General features: G+C 39.9%; 1 protein-coding gene across 1 annotated transcript in view; it reads right to left on the reverse strand.

The window, feature by feature from the left end:
* Positions 1 to 2,048: 2,048 nt before the first annotated feature.
* Positions 2,049 to 23,809, reverse strand: part of GUCY1A2 (guanylate cyclase 1 soluble subunit alpha 2) — a 291,079-nt gene continuing 269,318 nt past the window's right edge. Inside the window, exon 7 of the mRNA XM_034665615.1 lies at positions 2,049 to 15,665. Coding sequence (XP_034521506.1) covers positions 15,458 to 15,665 — 208 coding nt within the window. The 3' untranslated portion in view covers positions 2,049 to 15,457. The remainder of the gene's footprint in view (positions 15,666 to 23,809) is intronic.

Raw genomic sequence — 23,809 nt, forward strand, 5'->3', positions numbered from 1 at the left:
AAGGATGGTCTTGTGCCATTGCTTGCCCTGGTCCAGAGAACAGCACCAGGCAGGGCCACCCTCAGACAGGTCTCTGAACGCCAGCACGAAATGGCTTTACTCTACCGAGCATCTTTCTGTCCTGATGTATGAGTGCGAAACGCATAAGCACCGCATGAGGCCTTTACCTGTTCGGCTTTCCTGGTACGCGCAGCGTCTCCTGTCCTACCGCATATGCAGAGTGGGAGCGGGGACACAGGTGCCGCTACACGGAAGCCTCAACTCCGTGGCCTGGTTCAGAGGTGGGGGGGTTCGTGTGGTTGAAAGAGGAGGGCGTGTGCGCGGTAGGACTGGAATGCTTGGTACAGCTGTCCCCCCTGGTTCCCGTGGAAGGTAGCTAGACGCCTTCGGTGGGCAGCACAAGTGCTTGTAGGGACGCTCTACTAAGAGTGGGTGTTGGCTGCTGCTCGCTGTATTTGGACAGGTGGGAAGAGAAGGACCTGAGCTTAGTACGGGCTACGTGGTTTGCACACCACATGTGGAGAATGCTAAGGACTTCCACGCGGAAAAAAGGAAAGAAACAACAAAACTGAAACAGTAAGAGAAAGATTAAGCCAGAAGCGAGTGAGACCCAGCGAGACTCCTTGGTGGACAAAGGGACAGCCTTTGGCAAAGATCAGAGTAAGAGTGCCGCCTTCCCTCCAGTACGATGCAACACTGAGAGAGAGCTACCATTGTATGATGGGACAGTCATGGGGACAAGGGCATCAGGCAAGAATAAGAACTTCGGGAGAACACCTTAGTTGGGATGCTGGCAAACGGAACTGACTGGAGGCAAATAGATGAGAAGCCTTCTAAGTTTGAAGGGGATTATTTTGTCCAGCAACAAAGACAAATCTGATCCCATGCTGACAAAGCCGGAGTTCACCTCTGTGCTTCAGTCTACACCCACGTATAGCAGGCAGTGGGTGAGGCAAGCTGCCAACGCCGGACAGGTGCCCCACGGCCGCCAGGTGTAGCCACAGCAAGGACTGCCCGTCCTGCTACACACCCAGGAACTAACTAACTAACTTACTTACTTTCTTTCTTTCTTTCTTTTTTTTTTTTTAGATTTTATTTATTTTATAGAGACAGACACACAAGAGAGGGAACACAAGCAGGGGGAATGGGAGAGGGAGAAACCAACTCCTCGCTGGGCAAGGAGCCTGATGCAGAACTCGATCCCAGAACCCTGGGATCATGACCTGAGCCAAAGGCGGTCACTTTACAACTGAGCCACCTGGCACCTCAAGGAACTTTCTTCTATTTCCTGAGGGAGTGTTCATTGGAATGATCCCGTGTGTGTGTGTGTGTGTGTGTGTGTGTGTGTGTGTGTGTACAGACTTCCTCTACTTTTTTCTGCCTCCCTAGTGTCACAGGGTTAGAAAAGTAGTTCTCAGTGGCATGACTTCAAAAGAGCACATGTCTGTCAGGAGACAAGGGCAGAGGATGACAACAGCTGTGCTTGTGGACCAAGGATGGATACCCCCTTGGGAACTGCTAGAATAGCCAGAAATAGATGTGTATAGTCGAGATCTTATGGTTACGGGGAAGAGGGCCAATACCGTAACAAAATATAACTTGATTGTCGTATTTACTCACTGCAGAAGTATAGGAACATGGGATGAAAAGGGTCTTCTTTTGGGGTGTGTGCAGCATCTGACCTAACTCTGGGGTGAGGTACCCAGTGGGCGTTCAGTTGACATTTAATAATGATGATAAAATGATCCCATTTCTCTGTCCTTTCTGGAAAGTAAACTGACCATAGGACAAGTGAATCATGCCTTTTCTGTGTGATACATATTCAGAATGCATAAAACTACAGAAATGGTGACCTGCACTGTTTGGTTTTGTAAGAGGATAACAATTTCATATTGTAAAAATAAATAATAGTTGTGTCATTAACATCGTCTGCAGCCATAATGATAATGCATTAAAAACAGTCATTCATTTACTCTTCATTCGTATTTTTAGTTGTTGTCACTCAGGGTGTGAAAGAAAATGTTAAAAAGAATCTACAGGCTCCTGTTTTTAGTATCATTTATTGATTTAAATATTTTATAAGTGACAGTTTGGACTTAGAAAGTAAATAAATGAATGACTTAATTTTGTAATGAATTATGTAAATATAACACACAACTGTCATTTCCACTTTGTTTTATAAGAATCCCAGGCTTTCATCAATCATTTTTCATATACAAATTTACCTTACTCTGCAGTCTGTAAATACAAAGACATTTTTCGTAATGAAACATGCTATTTACACTGTGCGTGATTTAGAACAATTACAAGTAAAATAATCACGTGAGTAAAAAGTGGTGTTACATGAAAACCCAAGAAGATACAGTGGAGGTTTATAATCCTGTAAGTGCTTATATACTTGTACATGAACTATATTCTTAAAATTCTAGTGAAATGAGGCATATTTTATCATTTCATTCGGAAAAGTTCCTCTAAACCTGTACTACTAGATAAAGGAAAATATTTTAAAATATAATATGAAACAACAAATGAAACTTTTTAATGAATGGTACAGGTTTAAGAAATGCATTCATCTTTAAAAAAACATAGCTTGACATTTCAAAATATATGCAATTTAACCATGCCTTACAGATATATTAGTATATTTACCTGATATTATTAATGACATTGGAATTCAAGTTTCTGATCACTAGATTTTTAAAAGAAATGACTCACAAAGTATAATCTGATAGCAAAATAGCAGATGTACAACAGTATTTACATTGCAAGCCAAACCAAAAATTTAGACCCATGAAATTACAGCAAATGAATTAGCCAAAGGATTAAAATAATTCAGGTATCTCGTTACATAAAACCTACCCAAGGCAGAGGAAGCGAATGAAGGCCTAGCACATTGTAACTGTGTTTTTATTGAGTTGGGACCTATTGATGATTATATAGGGCAGATGGTTGATGGAAATGCATTGGCTATTTATCTTATACACTGAAATGAACAGGCAAGGTGGTTTTTTTGTTTTTTTGTTTTTTGGTGGCTTTTTTTTTTTTTTAATCTAAAGTACGGTTTTGGGAAATGAGACCCTTTGGTTTTGTAAAATGGCTACTCACAGTTGAAGAGTCAGAATTCAGGTAGGTTGATTTTGAAATGAAGAATGATATGTGTTATTTCTGGAATGCACTTAATCGGTACATTTTAAAAGCATAATGAGACAGTTCTGTCACTTGATTACCAAAGTTATAATGGAGTTGCAGGCAGATGTTCTAAAACGTCGGAGTTTTTCCAAGGCCAAACTCCCAGGAAGATTTTTTTTTTTTTTAATAAGGTGAAAGCTGCTTATCCATCTCTAAGAAAACTCAGAAAGTCTTTCTCTCCATGGACCTTTTTTTTTTTTTTTTTTTTTTTTTTTTTAATTTGAACCTAACATGATTTTCATGGTAGTCAACACCTGCCAGGATGGCATGAATCAATGTCCACATAGTTGGAATAATATTTGCTTATCTCCAGAGTTTTAAAGGAGACGGTGATTAGTAGCTTGTAAACTTTGCCAATCTGGGCCTTAGACACCAACTCAGCAGGAACAACAAAACTGAGAAAATAGGACTGTGGGTCACAGTTGTTCACATCCGATCTTAATTTCTTCTGTTTTCCTTAGCCACATTTCTTCTATTTTTACAGTGTTTATTAAGCATATTTCCATTAAGAAATAAAAATGGTAAAGGCATTGAAGTGGAACAAGGATTAATATGGTGTATTATTTCAAGACACAGGCTTTCTTAACACTGAAAATCACAGGAAGAAAGTACTTGTATTTTCATAAGTGTCAATTTATATGGTAGCTGCCTGTTTCTTCACAATTTCACAATAAATCAGCATGAAATAAGTAAATGTCAATTGACATTGAAATTTACCCTTTTCAACTTTTAATTTTTCTGAAGTTGTCATATCCCTTCCCTGCACTGACCACCTGATCTGTTAGAGTAGAAGACACTTGAGATGTATTTAAAAAAATAATAAATAATGAGAAGTGAGAACCAAAATTCAAAGATATTTGACTTATAGGAGCGCATCTTTCCAGAAAAGAAAAAAGCTGTATTATTTCTATATAATTTTCTGTTAGTGAACACACACTTACATCATGGAGACTACTTGATAAGGAGTTTGACTATATTATTAATATACTAACAAAAAATGAAAATATTTTCAGTTCAGGGATTAAAGATTCTTTAAATCTTACTCAGTACTTGCTCAAATCATTCTAGTGTTGGGGATACCTAAGATAAAAAGGCATAATGCCTTCCTCATTTTTACTCTTTTAAATAAGATAATTTACTTCCTTTCCCTTAAGAACAAAATACTTTGCTAGAAATGATTGAATTTTCCCTGGGGGTGGGGAATGGCTTTGAGCTGGGACTTGTAAATGATCCAACCGGTGTCTTTCTAAGAGCATGGTAATTGGTTAATTCCGGTGAATAAGTGAAATTGTACGTTCAGATGTGTACACCAGGATCTCAAAGGCAGAGAGCTAAGAGGGAATACATTGTATATTGCTTTTTCAATACGGTAGACTTACAAAATTGATGGCAAATGTTTTCAGACCCTCAAAAAGAACCCCAAACACCATGCTATGCCGAACTGAGTTACAGAGGGGTACTCAGGAAGCAAGACAGTGTAACGGCCATCTCTAGGTAAAGAGCCAGTCAAATCAAGTAGCATTGGGTATATCGGCCTTATTGGAAAGTCGTTTTTTAAAAAGCAACCTCCTTACAAGTGGAAGAAGCTTCTTTTCTATCTCAGTGATGAGCAGTGTAGTACCCAAGTAAAAATTTACTATTTGAAAGTAATAGGATTTTGCTAAATGAAGATCTTTGTAAGGGCAAAAATAGGTTGTCCAAAAAGGTGGACCCTGAAACTTCTTGAGAAAGTGTTCAAATTCAGTATAAAGGAACATAGATGCATTTTAATCTCCTGTTTTTTGAACTGAGAAGCCAAGGTCTCAATGGTCTCAGTCATTTCCATCCCAAACGCTAAGTGTGCACCTTCTTCTCTTTACCTCCTGAAGCCACACTGTGCTCAGTGATTTGCAAGAGGACACGAGGAGCCCCAAGCCAAAGTAGTGACACACGATTTTCGCATCTTTCATTAGAGCTGCAAAGAAAGAAAAGAAGGAAGGAAAGTAGGAAGGAGAGAAGAAGGGGGGGAGGGAGAGGAAGAAAGAATGAAAAGAAAAAAAGAGAGAAGCTAAGGGTGCTGGCCTCCTTTGAGGGCCTGATTCGTTGCCTGCGCACAACAGCTGGACATAGAGGCCATGCCCGTCACACTCGCCAAGAGTCTTGCTCAGAAACAACATCGAATTCTGATGCTCAAGTTACAGCCACATTGGGATTTGGACCCTTTCGCTCCTTCTTATTATCAAGAAGACTATACTAGCGTCCGTGAGGACATACGGCAAATGCTGTTTGAAGACACAGTACCACGTTTTCCCCACAGAGGACAACCTCTGTACAGGGGTGGGGCGGGGGGCATGTATAAGGCAAGAAGTTCCTCTGCTCCTACATACATTCATTCCGATGAGCATACTTTTACAGTTTCTTGTTTCTCAAAGTTTTGACATGACGAACTTTCTGACATTCTGTTAAATATGAACACTGTATTTAAAAATCTATAACCAGTTCCTCTTTTTTCCAGCTTTCTTCTGGGTTAATGGGGTTGGGCTATAGACCTAATTTTAATGTAGGCAAAATTAGATTTTTCTGTCTCTTTTCATCTTCCCTGTTGCCGTCCTTTTTCCTGTAGTCCAGCTGAATCCAGTCAAAAGTATTTCATGTATGCTCATAAAATGGGATGCCTCCCATAGTCAGGTATCCATTTGCATGTCAGTAGGAGAATTCCTTTAGATAGAGAATAAAGTGATTTTAAGGATCAAAAGAAAAAGCAGTGAGTACCTATTATTCCAGGTCATTGAGTGATATAACAAAGAAAGGAATGGGCTTTACAAGTGCCTGGTGACACATTTGAAACAGATTTAAAAAAAAAGGAATAATAATTTTGGCTGTCATCCACTAATAATTATCTTTGCACAGGAAGAGCAAAAATCAAAGAATGTTTTAAAACAACTCTCTGAATTAATGTAGAAAGTTATACAGTCATCTGGGCTATTGAGATCTTCCTGGCTAGAAGGCAATCTACCGTAAGAGTTAATTTTTTCCTGATAGGTTCTTTCTAGTCAAATAATAAAAAACAATTCATCTGAGACTCCCAGCCAAGCGTTGGCTTTAATTTCAACATGGTAATTTTTACCAATAAAATTTGGAAGGGGGGTTTCAAGTTGTTAATAAACTATCTGGCCACTAGAATAGTTTTGCTTCACTTCATGGAGATTTGAATGAACAAAGCAAAAAAAAAAAGTGTTTTAAGTGGTTATATGTGGATATGTTGATCCAGATCACCGCAGCCTCAGAAGAAAGCTACCTTCTCTTGCTGGCCTTGAAAGTTAGTGATATTGAGCAGAAAGGAGAGACCATTAAAGTAGAGCAGTTCTAGAATTTGATGTCTTATTGGGCTCAGAAATGTATGGATTCTTGTTAGTCAGAGGTGATGTAGACTATATTTATTGTTCAAATGATTTGAATATAAATTAGCTTTGACTTAGATTTTATTCTGAGAATAATAGGAATATGGATATGAATAATCCTAATGTGATTATTATTAAAGTATTATTTGACGATTATTCTTATCCCTTATGTCATTAAATACAGCTTAGTATTTTAAGTAAAAGAATGTTGCCAAATTTGCAAACCATGGCTTAATGCCACAATTTGTAACTCTGTTTCTGTGACATCCTCTATATCTTTTCTGCCACAAATGGAAAACAGAGAGAAAAAACCAATTTAAATGCATTTTATGATTATATGCTATTTCCAGGGGATAAAGCCTTAAGGAATCCATCAATAAAATTATTTTTCTTTCTCAGTGCTGAAGAACTTGATACATTTAGAAAGCTTTCAAAAGCGTCTAGCATTCTGAACTTTGGGATGTAAGTTGACTCAAGACAGCAAATCTTTGTCCTAAATTCTCTTTCTGGCTGATAATTCTGATTAAAAATTATTCAGATTTGTTTCCTCCCTTAAAATTTTTTCTGTTATAAACAATCTCTGCCTGAATTAACCTGTTACATATAAGTGAAACATCTTTCAGTGAGGGTAAGACGCCACTAAGCACTTGTAATTTCGGAAGATGAGAATACCTCTTCTCTGCTGCAGAGCGCCGTCAGCCTCTGGGGTGACTCTCCCCGGCTTCCACTCTGCAGCGTCTCTGCAGCACTAGGAGGGGCTCGGGGTCAGAAGGGCTTCTATCTAAAGTCCAACACTTGTTCTGCTAGCAGCCCAAGCCCCACTTGAGGACGATGTGAAGAATACAGAAAAGACTATAGTTCCAAAACTGATGTTACTGATTTTAGAACACAGGGTGGTTTTCATTTTTAGTGATTACATTTCCCAACTAGGGAAGGAGATCATTTCTATAATGTCAGAACACACAGAAAAAGGATGTGTGAGATCAAATTGTATTCTTCTCACTGAACGTTAGCTCAGCCAGGCATGTTATAAATGGAAAAAAAAAAAAAACGAGTATCATCACTCGCGCACTGGTAGTTGGTTCTTGGGCACTAATTTTAGCAGGCTATTCCGTGACATACGGCAGAGCTGGTGTTTGGCCTCCTTTGTGCCGTCGGTCCAGATGTTCTGACACCTTCATTTACCTTCACCGTGGTAACCAAGGCCGTTTCCCTCTGCCCCCTTCCGACTTGCGCTGTATGTAGCTCCGGGGGCTCTGATCCCGGCCGCCCTGATCCGTGCAGCTGCTGAGAGGCTCACGCTGCCTCCCAAGAAAACCGAAAATGGCTCGTGAAGGATTTTCTTTTCCTCTTTTCTTTTTAAAATAAGAATGGCCAGCAGTCGAGTAAGTCATCTGGCTTTCATTCAACCACATGTGTCTATTATGGAAACTGCCTCTCCTTTAAGAATATCTATACCTTCAGGCAGAAAAAAATTAAACCTTTTTGCTCCTTCTCTTCTAAAGCTCTTGCCCACCCCCACCCTCCCCATTGGTCCCTGGGTCCTGAGACTCAAATACAATGCCAGGCAGGAAAGTAGGGGCTTGTCTTTAAAAAGTGGGGTGATGCAAAGCAGGAATTTTGCACATTTCTGATTGTACCCCAACTAATGCATTATGGTCCTACTTGTATTTAATTACATTTAATAGATCACAGTAAAAATGTATTTAGTAGAATCCCTTCTTTATCTCCAAGTGGTGAAAAGGCTACAGAAGAAGGTTGAGTATGAACTGATTCCTGTATTTTTAAACTATGCATCAAAAGAATCAGAAACAAGAGATTACTTAGGCTTGCTATTTCGTTTTCTGCTTTCAAATAATAAGCAATGGTATGTAAGTCTAATATTTAGAATGATCTGACCACCAGCTAGATGAATTGAAAGGATAAAGTCACTATAATAGGTTCAAATTAAGTATTTTCCATTATTTATTAACAATGAAAATCATGTTTATTAAGAATTAAGCATCCGGTGATATGCAAAAGGCTAATTAGCAAAAACTTTCTCAGGGAATCAACAGTCCTGTTGGACTTTTACAGGGGGATTTTCTAAACTGTGAGAAAAGGCATGCTACCTTACATTTTGCAATGGTTAACAGGAGGATAAACCAGCAGCAAATCCATCCACCATTCCAAAGATATTCAGATTCATGGTTAGAAGAGAGTTTCCTCAGGGAGAGGGGCAGTAATTGGAGCTGTAATCTTATTTAGAGCTTTGGGAATGGATCCTAAGTTTACATGACTTTGCTAAATAATAATCCGATGTTTAGAAGTTCCTCATTATAGAAGTTCCTTACATTTCGAGGACATAGAAGTTCCTTACATTTTAAGACTAAAAATATGAATTACTCATTTTGAAATGTATAAGCTTTAGTGCTATCATCAAAATAGCTGGGAAGGGCAGGTTATTTTCAATATGGCTACATAATCATTTTCAGATGTTTATTATACTACAGATGATGTCCAACCAATCACATTCTGGAGGCAACATACTGTTATACATACTAAGCATTTGCCATCATAGAAAACAGTAGTAATGAGCTCTTTTTATCTTTAATCTTTCATCTTCTAAGACCTTACCAAACCAAGAGGTGAATTAACTTGTCCCAAGATCCATCTACGTTTCTGCAAAGCCTACATTCTCAATCAACTCAACCAGCCTATGCTTTACCTTTACTCATTTATCCATCCTTAACTACTCCTCACTATTCTACAAAGATGAGAGTCTGGGCAACATTACATACACAGATCTCTTGAACTGAAATTATGATAGGTATTTTAAAAATTATACAACAGAAATAATGTGATGGGAGTCTGTGACTACAGCTTGTGTGCAGACGAACGGCTCCTGAGACAGAGGAGCCATGTCGTTTGCTCAGATCATTTTTACCCAGGTTGTCACTTGCTGCTGCTCATTTTGCTGTAGTGGAATCACGAACATCTTTTGAAAGTCCACACTGGCTATATTATTGCTTGGATAAAACATGTCTCTATTTCCCTAAAGGTTCTATGATGAGCACAGAAGTGCAGGTTTCATACAGCATCATACCATGGCTTAAATTATTGCTTGAAAGGTGGTTATAAAGTATTGCTAGGAAATCGTTTTGAGATGAATGCACAATTCAATGTGAAAAGTACAGAGTGAGACTAAGTATTAAGTGGGTGATTTCTTTATAAGATAAACATCTAAGCATTCAGAAATCAGGCTGTCACTCTGACATTCGCTTCTCTGTCCAGAAGCTTGTCGTTTCTAGCGCGGTGGTGCGGATCCGCAAATACCGTGAGATGTGCCGCGGCTCGGGCGGAAGCTGTGCGTGACAGCCCTAGAGTGAGCGATCTGCGTTCCTCACGCTTATTGGTGTTGACTCCTGTTTCTAATAAGTTGGAAGTCTCCTGCTCCAAAAGCAGACTGTAAATTTGAGACCAAAGCTAAACTTAAAACTTGTAAAAGAAAGAATGCTACAAAGCCCAGGATACTTAGCTTTTCAAAATAACTACAAATGAAATAATACACTACTTTCTTAGTCAACTTGTATCTATTCCTGGTAATTGGGATTATTGGAATACTTTTCAGTGATGCCCAGATCTGGCTTTATATTCTCATTACCCAGAGATATTTTCTAAATACAGATTCCTAGGCCACACCTGCCACCTACTGAGTCCAAATCTCTACAGGCGTAAAGCTCAGTAATTTGTATTTCCGAAAGCTTCCCAGGTAATTCTTTCAAGGGCAGCCAGATACTGCCACGCTAATGAGTTGAAAGGTTGAACAGGATCATTTCTTAGTAAGGATGGGATGGCAATGAAGCAGTTGACTGAAGTTGTGTTCTGGTCACAACATATTGGAAATAAAAATGCAAACTTTACTTCTCGACATTCCAGGTCCTTCCAGAATGTCACTCCTTTTAATCGTGTAATATCTACATGCAGCACACACACGCACACATCCCTACATCCATACACAAAGAGGATTCGTTACTTTAGAAAACTGAGACTGTTTTACAACATGAGATTGACTATATCACTGACTTTTTTTTTTAATGAAAGGGAAAAGGAACAAAGGAAGGAAACAGAGAGGTGTTAGGACGATTATACTTAGGTTGCAACTGTGAGGAAGGGATTTTGCACACTATCTCAGTATATTCTGACAAGGTTTATGTTCTTCTGTATATAACATCAGTGTCTGTTCTTCATTTACAACCTCAGACTGAGTCCACTGCTGGGGACAATTTATCCATGTAACAATGAAGTTTGTTCAGTCATGATAACACAGTTTATGTGGATATGAAATCAGCTGCTTGTGAATGAAGTATATTCATATCGAGAGCTGCCCATAAGGAATCGTCATTCAGACTGGCTTGTGTTAAATTCTCATTACTCAGTCTCTCATGCACCATGTTTTTCCAGCTGTGTCTCGTAAGATATGCTTATAGAAGTCCCTGAAATAACATAATTTTTGTAGTTGAAGATCCGTAACCTAATAATAAAAATACCTGGTTTGCAATTGATTGGTTCTTGGTTCTTGGACTTGAGTTTCTAGGTATTTTGTTGGCTGAAAGGCTCTGGTGTCACCCAAAGCCTAGTCAGGTTCATATATAATGGTCATATATGTAATTCATTTTGAATGAATTTTCAGTAAAGTTACACTAAGTGCTTGGAGTCAGACTATATTTGGAACAAAAAGCACAGGGAAAAGCTGCAGATGTTAGCAATGGCCCAGCACAACTGGAATGGTTAGTTGACTTCAGAAGTGCATTGTTACTTGGCCCGGGGCTCTGTGGGCCTTCCTGTCTGCCTGAGACAGGCATCAGCAACTCTTGCTGTGGCTGCATTAGGTTCAGAGGTGGAGAGAGGCCAGTGTTTGCTGGGGCCAGGTTTGAGGGAGTGAGATGGTTTCCAGTGACAGTATGGCGTAGACAGGGTCTGGGCATGGGCTCAGGAGTGCTCAAAATGTGTAAGACAGAAACCTACGTGTACAAGTTTTATCCTCTGCCCTGTTGATCCATAACACCTGCCCTCAGCAAGCCAGGACCCCCAGGAGCCTTCAGTGAATATATTTAATGACAGTCTTGATCTGGAGTTCCTTCTTGATATCTCCTAACCTCAAATACAGGATTTCAACTGGTAGCAGTATTTCTATTCAAAACACAGAGCTTGGTGGTTTTCCAAACTCTGAGGCTTTGCCTTTTGTATGTATCAATCAATTTAATCTTGCTTTATTGCTGGAAATCTTTGGAGCATTTTGCAAAAAAGCCTTGCTTCACTTGTGAATGAGATTTTTGTATAAGTTGTTGCCTTGCTTTGCTCTGTGTTTCCTGGAGAGGCACACGTTGCCCTGTAACAACAGAAAACTATGTCTCTGATACTGTTATCCCTGGACAAGAGCGTGAGACCGTGAGAGTTCGCATTTGCAGTGCCAGATCCACGGCCCACTCGAAGTCTCAGGCAGAGGGGCCTGCCTCAGAGTCATAGCAGGTCATGGCTCACGGGCCTCCCCAGAGTCATATATTAAAAGGGAAATCCAAAATAATTTAAAGTAGAAGAGATGACCATCAAGGCAGGTTTCAGACAGTCTGGTCGCCTGTTATACAGAAGCTTTATCTTCTTCCCCTCACCGTCCTGCACTGCAGAGCCGAGAGACCCAACAATATGTTGTGCAGGCGTTGACGAGTATTCTTTTTTTATCATGGCTAATGTTACCTATTTATTAAGATTCCCAAAGCACATACTGTGCACTGTTTGGGGTACACATGGGGGCATGTGACTTTGTTTCTATCAAAATAATACTGACGCCAATATGAGTCCCTATTCCCGATGCCTAGTCATAAAGTGACTTCCTCAAATCAGCTGCCTAAAAAACCACTAAACCAGAGGAGCTATAAGTGCCAAATTATATTTCACGTATCCCTTTTAGAGTGGGTTAAAGCCATTTGCCTAATACCACTTGACTTCTAACAGGACATCCATGCACATTCCTTTTAATCTGCCACAATAAAATGCATGATGTTTGCAATAATTTTTAGGTAAGAATACTGTACAGATATTAGACGAAATACTGTGACCCAATGTTGCAGCCACAATTCCTAAGTGGAGGTTATGTAGACTATTATGTAGGACAAATAAAAATGTCATAGTTTTTCACAGCTTCTAACTTCCAGGAGTGCAGCTAGAAGGAACAGCCACTTATGCCGTAACTTGCAAACACATAGCAACAGTGTAACTGATAATCAGTGGTAGTAGGTTGGCAAAATGGTAACAGATTGGACTATTGCTTCAGGCTGTAGCTTCAAAGGTACACTTAGATTACATTGTTTGAAAAGTGCAGTTTACATCCTGTGATATATAATAGATGTCTGGTGTATTTTCCATTGTGACATCTGTGACAATGCAAATGGCTACTTCTCCTCTAAGTAGAACCATAACTAAAAGAGTTTGCTATTCTTTCGACAAATTAAATGTGTATACAATTCATGTCTTGGGCCCTACCACCAATTACTGGATAATGAAGGGGATTTTCAATGATGCTTCTAAAATATGCTTCCCACAGATATTCTTAAGTATAGAGAGAATGATCATATATCTAGAATACTTGCTTAGACAAATCTTTACAAAAAGCAGAGAAATAGGTTGGATGATTAGTGGAAGTCCCTTGCAGCCTTATGGTTATGAAACAAACACATTGCTTACCACCAAAATGTTTACTGACTTAGTTTATCATAATAAGCTCTAAGTTCCTATGCAGAATAGGCGTAAATTACGTCAGTGAAGCTTGGTTCTCCCCCCATTGCTGTGCTGTACAGAACACAGGGCTAAAGTGTGGTCTGTTCTCAGTGTGAGGACTGAGGTGCTCCCAGCCTGTTCCATCCGCACTGGCTGTAACCTCCCCCTTGTTCCACATGAAGGAAGTGGGTTAATCTCCCAGTCCCTTGAAGAAATTCCTGTGTAATTACCCCCTCGAGAGCACCCTATCCTTAACCTATTAAACTCCCCTAAAATAAACACACTGACCTTCTGGCCCCCCACGTTGTTAAAAACAGAGACCTACACCCAGGGAGGAGAAGGACAAGCAAGGCTTCCGAAAGCTCAGGGTCTAGATCCTGTCTCCGCACTGAGTGTGGCACTGGTGTCCCCATAAGCCTTGGCGTGAGAGCAGAGTTCAACGATTACCAAAGTGATCATCATTTTAACAAATACTTGGCATATCTATAAATGTTTTCTAGTTACACACTTAGAGAACTTAAAAACACTAACAAGCCTCAGAGACGACATTAGACACTAGTTAATACGCCCCGCAGCTGAGTTATGGCATAAACAAATCATAACGCCGAGAAATCACTCTCTTACATTCAGGAGACATAAGCTCTCAATGAGTATACCGTCTGGAGGAAACGGCCACTCCAAGGTTTCATGGAAACAAGTATTTCCAGTTCATTAACCTCAGTAGAAACTTGGGTTTTATATTAGATCCAAAATAGAAAAACTCTGGATGTGCTGTGCTGCTAATTCCAGGGTGAGTCTGTGATGATATTGTCATGCATGCTAATTAGGGGGAACAGGTCTTCATTTTAGCACCGCATGCGACAGAAGCCCATCTGTCACTGTGGCAATGGCTGGGCCTGGGGGCTGGACCTACTTCAGTGCTCATGAAGGGGAGTCACTGAATTTAAGAGCCACATCGATCAAACTGCAGAAGAAAAATTCTTTTTTTTTCCCCCAATCTCAAAGCCATAAACACAGGGTTCCCCCACCCTTATTTTGCAAGAAGAAACAACATTCTTGGCAAAATGTCCTCCAGTGCCTTTCTCACTAATGCCAGCATCTTGGCATTTGCTCCCAGAGTGACAGGTAGCCCTTAGGAGGCATCCAGCGGGCGGAGTGTGGGAAGAGGGAGGAGGAGTAGGGATGCTGTTCATTAGAATATAGTTGAGTACATTGTACAAGCTAGCTATTTTATAAGTGCTAAGTTGAAACGGGTCCAATGCAGCAAAGCATTTCGTTTTAACTGATGTTTGTTAGAAGATGGCAACAAGACCTTTCTGTAATCCTAGTTACAGATAAATCTGTTATTGGGAAATTCTATTTCCTCTGGATTCCAAGCTACATTAATTAAATCTAAAAGATATATTTACTAAGCAGACATACAATGCTTTCTCAGCATCTGAAGTCCTTGGTTATATGTATTCTCAGTCCAAGCACTAATCTGTCTAAGTAAGTGAAACTATGTTTGGTTAATAGGTTACAGTTACATAATATACCAACTACACAGTAGCAGATTCTGAAAATCGAGTAATGTTGTGTGAAATGTAATTATCCAGAAGAAGAGAGATGTATAAAAATAGGTAATATCCCTAAAATATTTTGCTGAGTTACAGTTCTTCCTGCTGGGAAGTTGACCACACTGCCATGATGTATGTATGAAATGTCTGTTCAGAAAAACAAAATTAGAAAATATTCTTCACATACCAACTCACTAAATGTAGGAATATATCATCAAAACTGGCTCTCAGAAGTGATATAGATAAATGGGGAAAGATACCTGTATGTGTGACAAACACGAAAACACAGAATCTATTTATTAGTTAGTTTTGAAAGGGGGCCCATACTTAAAATATATATATATGACCAAAAAACACTCACATGAATGGACACATCTCACTACCCACCCTCCATTCTTTTCTTAATTGACAGTCATCATCCACCTTTTTCTAGGATTATTGCCTAACATAACACAGAAATTCTGCTGCTTGTTCTCAGCAAAGTAGCGAAAGAGAAACCATCTCTTTCCACTCTCCTGTCTTGACCCATGTTCTGGGCTTGTGCTTTTTGGAGGAGTCTTTGATCTGCAGTAGGTCTCAGAGGCTTGTCTCCCGGAGGAACATGGTGCCGATGTTGTAGGAAACTTTTTTCATCCTCGAGGCGGAAAGAGAAGGCTTTGGCCGCTTAGGACCAGTCCTTACCTCCAGGAAATAGCAGATCCCAGGGATTTCCTTTGGAAAGTTATCTGGAAGCTCTTCACGGGACCGAGGAATGAATGTGAAACTTTCTTCCCGTTTTAATAATCTAAGGAAGAAATACAGACCATGTGAATCAAGTAGGCAGGGCAAATGAGAATAAATGGACAGAAAATTTAAAGGCTCAGGAAGCCTATCAATGACAAGGCTCAAGTTAACACCCCTATTTCTTTGTTCAGATGCGGCCTTCACAGGGCTGCAAATGCTAGGACATGTTGTTTCTAGGGGAAATACCTTCATGTTATAATTAAAAAAAAAAAAAAAAGCTGTGCCTGGTCCCGCTTGGAAGTATTTTTTCAAATTTGATTTTTTTCCTAAGCAAAAGATGAAATAAACTGTATACTGAAATTTTTGTTCGAACATGTAGTATTTACCCTTCCTGTTTTGAAAACCTAAAACCTACATTCTGAAGCATCCCTTTTATGTTCTATAGACTCCATAGGCTTTAAATGTGTATCCTGTGTGTCAACGACATCAATCAATCACTGAGCATTTTGAACAACATTCACAACTCGGAGCCTCTGTCATAGCCAACGACTGATTTCTAGCAATTCGTGTTTTGTGAGCTCCAGCATTTATTGGTCAGACAGCGTGACTCTTCCCTCCCAGTCACACTTAAAGACTCTTTTCTAGCATACTAACACTACAGACTTACTCTTGTCCAGGTCCGTGACACGTCAAGTTTGACACCCAGACCTAAAAATGTGGCCCAGCAATGCACTTTAATTCAGCAGCTCTTACAGATTGCTTCTCGTTGCCCAAGATCAGTCTCCTGGGCACCCTTGGGAGTATAATGTTGATGAGAACACCAGGTTTCGTCAAGAGAGATAGAAACAGGGAAATAAAGAAGCAGAAAATTAAGACTGAAAGCAAACCGAAGCCCACAGGGGCACAGAAGTTTAGGGTCAGTAACAGCACGTGTCCAACCGTTCCGTAGCATTACAGGAAGAGGGAAGAGAGCGAGAGTGGAGGCTGATGGAGTAGGGAAGATGAGGTTTTGAAATCCTAAACTAAATGTTTAGACTTTTATTTGGAAGGCACAATGGAGCCAAACCCATCATCCCCTTTTTCCTAAAAACAGCTCCTTTTCCTAAGACAGGTCGATGTTAACAGCAGATGCAAGTTGTGCTTGTAAGAGATGGTCAGGGAGGAGCCCTACGACAGAGGCAGAGTCAGAAGGGGGGGGGGGGTGCGAGGAGAACAGAGGATGTGTGGAAACGCAAGATCACTGCTCCAGCAGTGATAACCACCTTTACACTAAGAAGGGAAAAAAATAATTCTTTGATTCTTGATAAAAATATCTGAAAACAACAGTTGGTAGCACTAAGAATTCTTACAGTAGGAGCAATCTATATTTACTTTTACAAATGGAGTTGTACCATTTTCTTTATAAAGGATTTTTGTTTTAAGTTTTAATTGACCGTTTCTTCAGAAGTATTATACAATGATTACACTAACTTGGAATATAAAGAAAGGGGCTCGTTCTGATATTTCAGAATCCTTTCAGATACCTTATTTCTCCATATCACCCTATCCAAAAATCTAAACATGCTCTTCTCTGACAAATTTATGAATAAATTAGAGTGAATTTGCTCCTAGGAGCAGCAGGACAGCGATGGCATTGGAACTAGAATCTGGATTTGTTAACTCCTCGTCAAGCTCAGCCCTACCGTAATAGTAAGACTACACTAAGATCACTTTTCTTCACAAAACAATCAAACCGAGGTGGAGGTAAGGCATCAACGACAATCAGAATGAAAGTCGCTCGTACTGTTTGCTTTCTGTTTTACAGATGTCAGTTTTCTTTAAGTATAATATATAATCAGTCACTTCAGAAGTAAAATGTAAAGTTCCCTAAACAATACTCAAATTTAGCACCGAATTCCACAAGAATTTTGCTTAGCTCAAATAGAATGATCATCAATGTGAAATCTGGGTATCAATGTCAATCAACAAACATGTTGAGTGCTGGTGACATGCTCTGACAGTCCTCTGAGTGGAGGAGAGGGAGTGGGATGCGCAGAACAAGGTAATACAGAACTAAAAGGGCAAGAAATACTGACAGGAACACATTAGCAGCAATGCAAGGCAGCGTATAGGAGAACACGTGATAAAATCCAAAGGAGTGAATTCTGTAGGGTCAATGTGGAAATGAGGACTGTGGATCTTAATACAAAGGTCAAGAACCAGAGAAATAAAGTTCATGCTTATCAATTATAAAATAAAGCAGAACCCCAACCTTTCAAGTAAGTTCCTTAAAGACCCAAGAAACAAACAGGTAGAACTCCACAGGAGCTGTGTTCTTCTCTCCCTATATGTTAAGCCCTCTATTCTTTTTCCTGCTTTGTTTGACTCACCAAGTTCTCTGTATGCTGCTGTACTTGAGATGTTCTCACAGTGAGAACGAGCACTGAGTTGACATCTGTGGAACTATTGGTACATGACTGGGAAGACGGGCTCACTAGCTGCTTTGGAGGCCAGGACTTTCAAATAATTCACGGCACTTTGGTAGGAAACTCTTCACAATGACTTGATCTCTTGACATTTTAAATACGTCTCCTATTTACTGTGCTAAAAATGACAAGGACAGCAGCTTCCATGGGGCTTTATTCTTTTCCAGCTGAGCATTTAGGTATTAATAAACTAAATGCAGTTTTAAATTTCAATAATATAAATGAGAGCACATAAGTAAAGTGATCCAAGCTCCTGTGACATCCAGGATTTAGCAGCCTTTGTTTTTTTTTGTTTTTTTTGTTTTTTTTTTGTATGTAATTAATTTTATTATATTATGTTAATCACCATACAGTACATCCCCTGATTCTGATGTAAAGTTTGATGCTTCCATTAGTTGCGTATAACACCCAGTGCACCATGCAATACGTGCCCTCCTTACTACCCATCACCAGTCTATCCCCTTCCCCCACCCCCTCCCCTCTGAAGTCTTCAGTTTGTTTCTCATAGTCCATAGTCTCTCATGTTTCATTCCCCCTTCTGATTACCCCCCTTTTCTTTATCCCTTTCTTCCCCTACCGATCATCCTAGTTCTTATGTTCCATAGATGAGAGAAATCATATGATAATTGTCTTTCTCTGCTTGACTTATTTCACTTAGCATTATCTCCTCCAGTGCCGTCCATGTTGCAGCAAATGTTGAGAATTCGTTCTTTCTGATAGCTGAGTAATATTCCATTGTATATATGGACCACAGCTTCTTAATCCAGTCATCTGTTGAAGGGCATCTCGGCTCCTTCCATGATTTGGCTATTGTGGACAATGCAGCTATGAACATTGGGGTGCATATGGCCCTTCTCTTTACTACGTCTGTATCTTTGGGGTAAACACCCAGTAGTGCAATGGCTGGGTCATAGGGTAGTTCAATTTTTAACTTTTTAAGGGACCTCCACACTGTTTTCCAGAGTGGCTGTACCAACTTGCATTCCCACCAACAATGTAGGAGGGATCCCCTTTCTCCACATCCTCTCCAACAATTGTTGTTTCTTGCCTTCTATCTTTGCCATTCTAACTGGCGTAAGGTGGTATCTTAGTGTGGTTTTGATTTGAATTTCCCTGATGGCTAATGTTGTATGAATGAACAGTCAAGTGCAATATTCAGACGGTTTCCAATAGGCCAATCTGAATGCCTACTGGTGGGGCTGTGCAGGGGGTCAGGGGAAACATTTCACACGGCATGCCTGCTGCTGATGAGTCGTGGGGCTGAATAAATGATCAACTGTGTATACAGGGATTAGGAATGCATGCCCTGATCGCCCAGAGCCTCTGATCCCCTCTGAAATGCTTGATTAAGTCCAAGTCCCTGTGCTGGCTCTAAAGCTCTGCCTAACAATCCTTTCTTCAGCAACTCAGGACCGACAGGGAAGCTTAGATTCTACACAAATCTAAATTAATCCCCAGCTGTAATCCCCAGCTGGTTGATATACAACCTGGGGGGTTTGGCAACATGTTTAATAAATACTTGGAAGCCACCCAAATCCTAGCTCACCTGCCTGTCACTATTCCTCCTCTCAACAAAGATTTTCCTACCAATTGATTTTCACGATGAGAATTCATTGCTGCTTTGGGTCACTGGATGGCCCCCCAGCATGTGGCGGGGAGCTTGATACTCTGAAGGTCCATGGACCTGCACCGTCACTGCTACAAAAATGCAGCCCATCTCTGACTCACTCAGCTCTTGTTTGCATGCCCGTTTCTGCCCATTTGCACCAAGCTCTGTGCTCTATCCTGTATCTATCCTATAAATGGAATTGAAACTTACTCACACTGAGGTACCAATGACCTAAATGTAATTTACATTTTTAACACAAGACTTGGAGTTTTAAAAAGGTAGTGGAATTATAACAATGACATTTCAGGCAACTTATTCTGGAATTTATTATCTTCTGCAGATCATACTTAAATTGGCTTATATAAAGTACAGCTTGGTCCTCTATAGCCTAAGGTCAGAATTCAGTCTTTTATTCTTTTGTACACTTCTATATACTTTTCTCCAATTATATACAGTGATGTCATTGTGAATTAGGGTGGTCTTCATGGCTATTTGCTATGTGCATTGCCCATACTGCTTTAGACTACAGAATTAGGGAAGATACTCAATCATTCCAGTCTCTCCACCTCCATGCCGTCTTTGGTCAGTGAGCTCAGCAGTCGGCCAGTCTGCACTTAGTTACTGAACACCTTCTATGAGCCAGGGCACTCCTGCTTCTGATCATATTAGTTATGGGGCAGGGGAAGACTGAGAGAGAAAGAAGAATTTTTATTTTTGCTGAAGATGTCTTTCCATAAAGTAGTCATATTTTCGTTTTGTTTTGGCTGAGTTGACACTGTGGACAAATCCAGAGACATCGCTAACCTTGCTGAAATTAATACAGCTAGCTGTAGCGTCGGAAAGGGACCAAGCAGTACACGTGGTTCTCTAAAAGCTGCCTGTATGAAGTCATCCCGTGAGATTGGAAAATCTTTGTTTCAACAACCAAAAAGGCCCGTGCGATGTGCAGGGCTGAGACAGTGACAACCCAGCACACTGTCTTGCAGAGGGCTCACTAGCTTGTCCACTAACTGCTGGGCTACCAAAAGATGCTGTAAGACCAAGGCAAGAAAAAGTAGTATATTCTGCAGCTTTCAGAGCTCAGGGCCAGGACTACCTGGAAAGTGACCTTTTAAAGATTTTGGATGTCTGAAATGTCTTTAGTTCACTCTCAGCTTGATTGGTTTCATTAGGCATTAAATTCCTGTTTGGAAATTATTTTCCCCTCAGAATTTGCTGCTAGAAATTCAGATGTCATTCTGTTTTCTACTCCAGTGAATATGGTTTTTCTCCTTGTATGTCCCTCAGTCTGTCTCATCATCATCTTTCTGTCTCTGGTGTTAGGAAAATTGATGGCAATATATCTCAACGTATCTTTTTCTCTTTTTTATATTGAAGTACAGTTAACACACGATGTAACAGGTTCCGATGTACAGCACAGTGACTGGACAACTTTACGGTTAGGCAATGTTCACCGCAAGTGCGGCTACCATCTGTCAGCACACAGTCCTATTACAGTACCATCGACTACATTCCCTGTACTGTACTTTTACTCCCATGACTTATTCCATAAGCGGAGGTCTGTACCTCCCACTCCCCTCTATCCCCATTTTTAGAAAAGACTATTTATTTGAGAGAGAGAGAGCATGAGCAGGGGGCGGGCAGAGGGAGAAGGAGAAGCAGGTTCCCTGCTGAGCAAGGAGCCCCATGCGGGACTCAATCCCAGGACCCTGAGACCATGACCTGAGCCAAAGGCAGATGCTTAACCAATTGAGCCACCCAGGCGCCCCCCTTCCCCTTTTTCCCACCCCCTCCTCTATGGCAACCACCAGATGGTTCTCTGTATTTATGGGTCTGTTTCTGCTTTTTATCTTTATTCATTTTTTAGATTCCACATATAAGTGAAATCATATGGAATATGTCTTTCTGACTGACTGACTTCACTTGGGATAATACCCTCTAGGTCCACTCATGTTGTTGCAAATGGCAAGATCTCATTCCTTTTCACTGCTGAGTCACAGTGGGGTGTTTATATATACCGTATCTTTTTTACTGTTCATACAGATACTTAGGGTGCTTCCATAACTTGGCTATTGTAAATAATGCTGCAAAAATCTAGGGGGCTTCTTTGGGTAAATACCCAATAGTGAAATTACTGGATCATATAGTATTTCTAATTTTAACTTTTTGAGGACCCTCCATACTGTTTTCCGCAGTGGCTGCGCCAGTTTGCATTCCCAGCAGCAGTGTAAGGGGTTCTTTCATACCCGCGTCCTCATCAACTCTTAGTTCTTCTCTTTGTGATTCTAGCTATTAGGACAAGTGTTAGGTAATAATTCATTGTCATTCTCATTTGCATTTTCTGGATAATTAGTGATGTTCATCTTCTCATGTCTGTTGGCCATCTGTATTTTTCTTTAAAAAAGTGTCAGATGAGGTCCTCTGCCCAATTTTAATCAGACTATTTTTCTGGTGTTAGGTTGATGAAGTTCTGTATATATGTTGGATATTAACCCCTTATCGGATATATCATTTGCAAATAGCTTCTCTCATTCAGCCGGTGGCCTTTTTGTTTTGTTGATGGTTTCCTTTGCTGTGCAAAAGCTTTTTATTTTGGTGTCATCCCTATAGTTTATCTTTGCTTTTGTTTGCCTTGCTTGAACAGACAGATATAGAAAAATGTTGCTAAGGGTGATGTCAAAGAGATTACTGCCTATGTTTTCATCTAAGAGTTTTATGGTTTCAGGTCTCACATTGAGGTCTCTATTCCATTTTGCTTTTATTTTTGTGCATGGTGTCAGAAAATGGTCCAGTTTCTCCAACACAGTTTGTTGAAGAGATGATCCTTTCCCCATTATATATTCTTGTCTCTTTTGTTGTACATTAACTGACCATGTAAGTGTGGGTTTATTTCTAGGCTCTCTATTCTATTCTGTTGATCTGTCTCTTTTTGTGCCGGTACCATATAGATTTTATTAGTGTAGCTTTGTACTGTATCTCGAAATCTGGGATTGTGATAACTCCAGCTTTGTTCTTCTTTCTCAAAATTGCTTTGGCTATTCAGAGCCTTTTGTGATTCCATACAAATTTTTAGAGTTATTTGCCTAGTTATTTGGAAAATGCTGTCAGTATTTCTATAGACATCAACTGAGTCTATAGATTGCTTTATATAGTATGGACGTTTCAACAATATTTATTCTTCCAATCCGTAAGCATTGTATGTCTTGCCATTCATTCCCTTGTGTCCTCTGCAATTACTTTCATCAATCTTTTATCATTGTTGGGTACAGGTCTTTAAACTCTTTGGTTCAATTTATTCCTAGGTATCTTATTCTTTTTGGTGCCACTGTAAATGGAATTGTTTTCTTTTTTTTTTTTTAAAGATTTTATTTATTTATTCAACAGAAATAGAGACAGCCAGCGAGAGAGGGAACACAAGCAAGGGGGAGTGGGAGAGGAAGAAGCAGGCTCATAACAGAGGAGCCTGATGTGGGGCTCGATCCCATAACGCCGGGATCACGCCCTGAGCTGAAGGCAGACGCTTAACCGCCATGCCACCCAGGCGCCCCTGGAATTGTTTTCTTAATTTCTCTCTCTACTGCTTCGTTATTAGTGTATAAAAATGCAACAAGATTTCTCAACTTTGTATCTGGCATTATTAAATTTATTACCTCTAACACTTTTTTGGTGGTGTCTTTAGTGTTTTCCATATTTTCTATATATCATGCCATCTGCAAATACTGACAGTTTTATTCCTTCCTTGTCTAATTGCTGTGACTAGAACTTCCAGTACAATGTTGAATAAATGCAGTGAGAATGGACGTCTTTGTCTTATTCCTGGTCTTAGAGGAAAGGCTCTGAGGTTTTCACCATTGAGTAAATGCTATTTATGCATTTGTTATACATGGCCTTCATTAGGTATGTTCCCTCTAAAAATCCACTTTTTTGAGTTTTTTTCATGAAAGCATGCTGCATTTGTCAAATGATTTTTCTACAGTTACTAACATAAGCATATGATTTTTATTCATTTTATTACCATAGTTTATTGATTTGTAGATTCTAAATCATCCTTGCACCCCAGAATAAATCTTATTTGATTGTGGTGAATGATCCACTTAATGTATTGTTGAATGCAGTCTGCTGGTATTTTGT

The sequence above is a fragment of the Ailuropoda melanoleuca genome, chromosome 8 (assembly GCF_002007445.2).
Source record: "Ailuropoda melanoleuca isolate Jingjing chromosome 8, ASM200744v2, whole genome shotgun sequence".
NCBI classification, from domain to species: domain Eukaryota; kingdom Metazoa; phylum Chordata; class Mammalia; order Carnivora; family Ursidae; genus Ailuropoda; species Ailuropoda melanoleuca.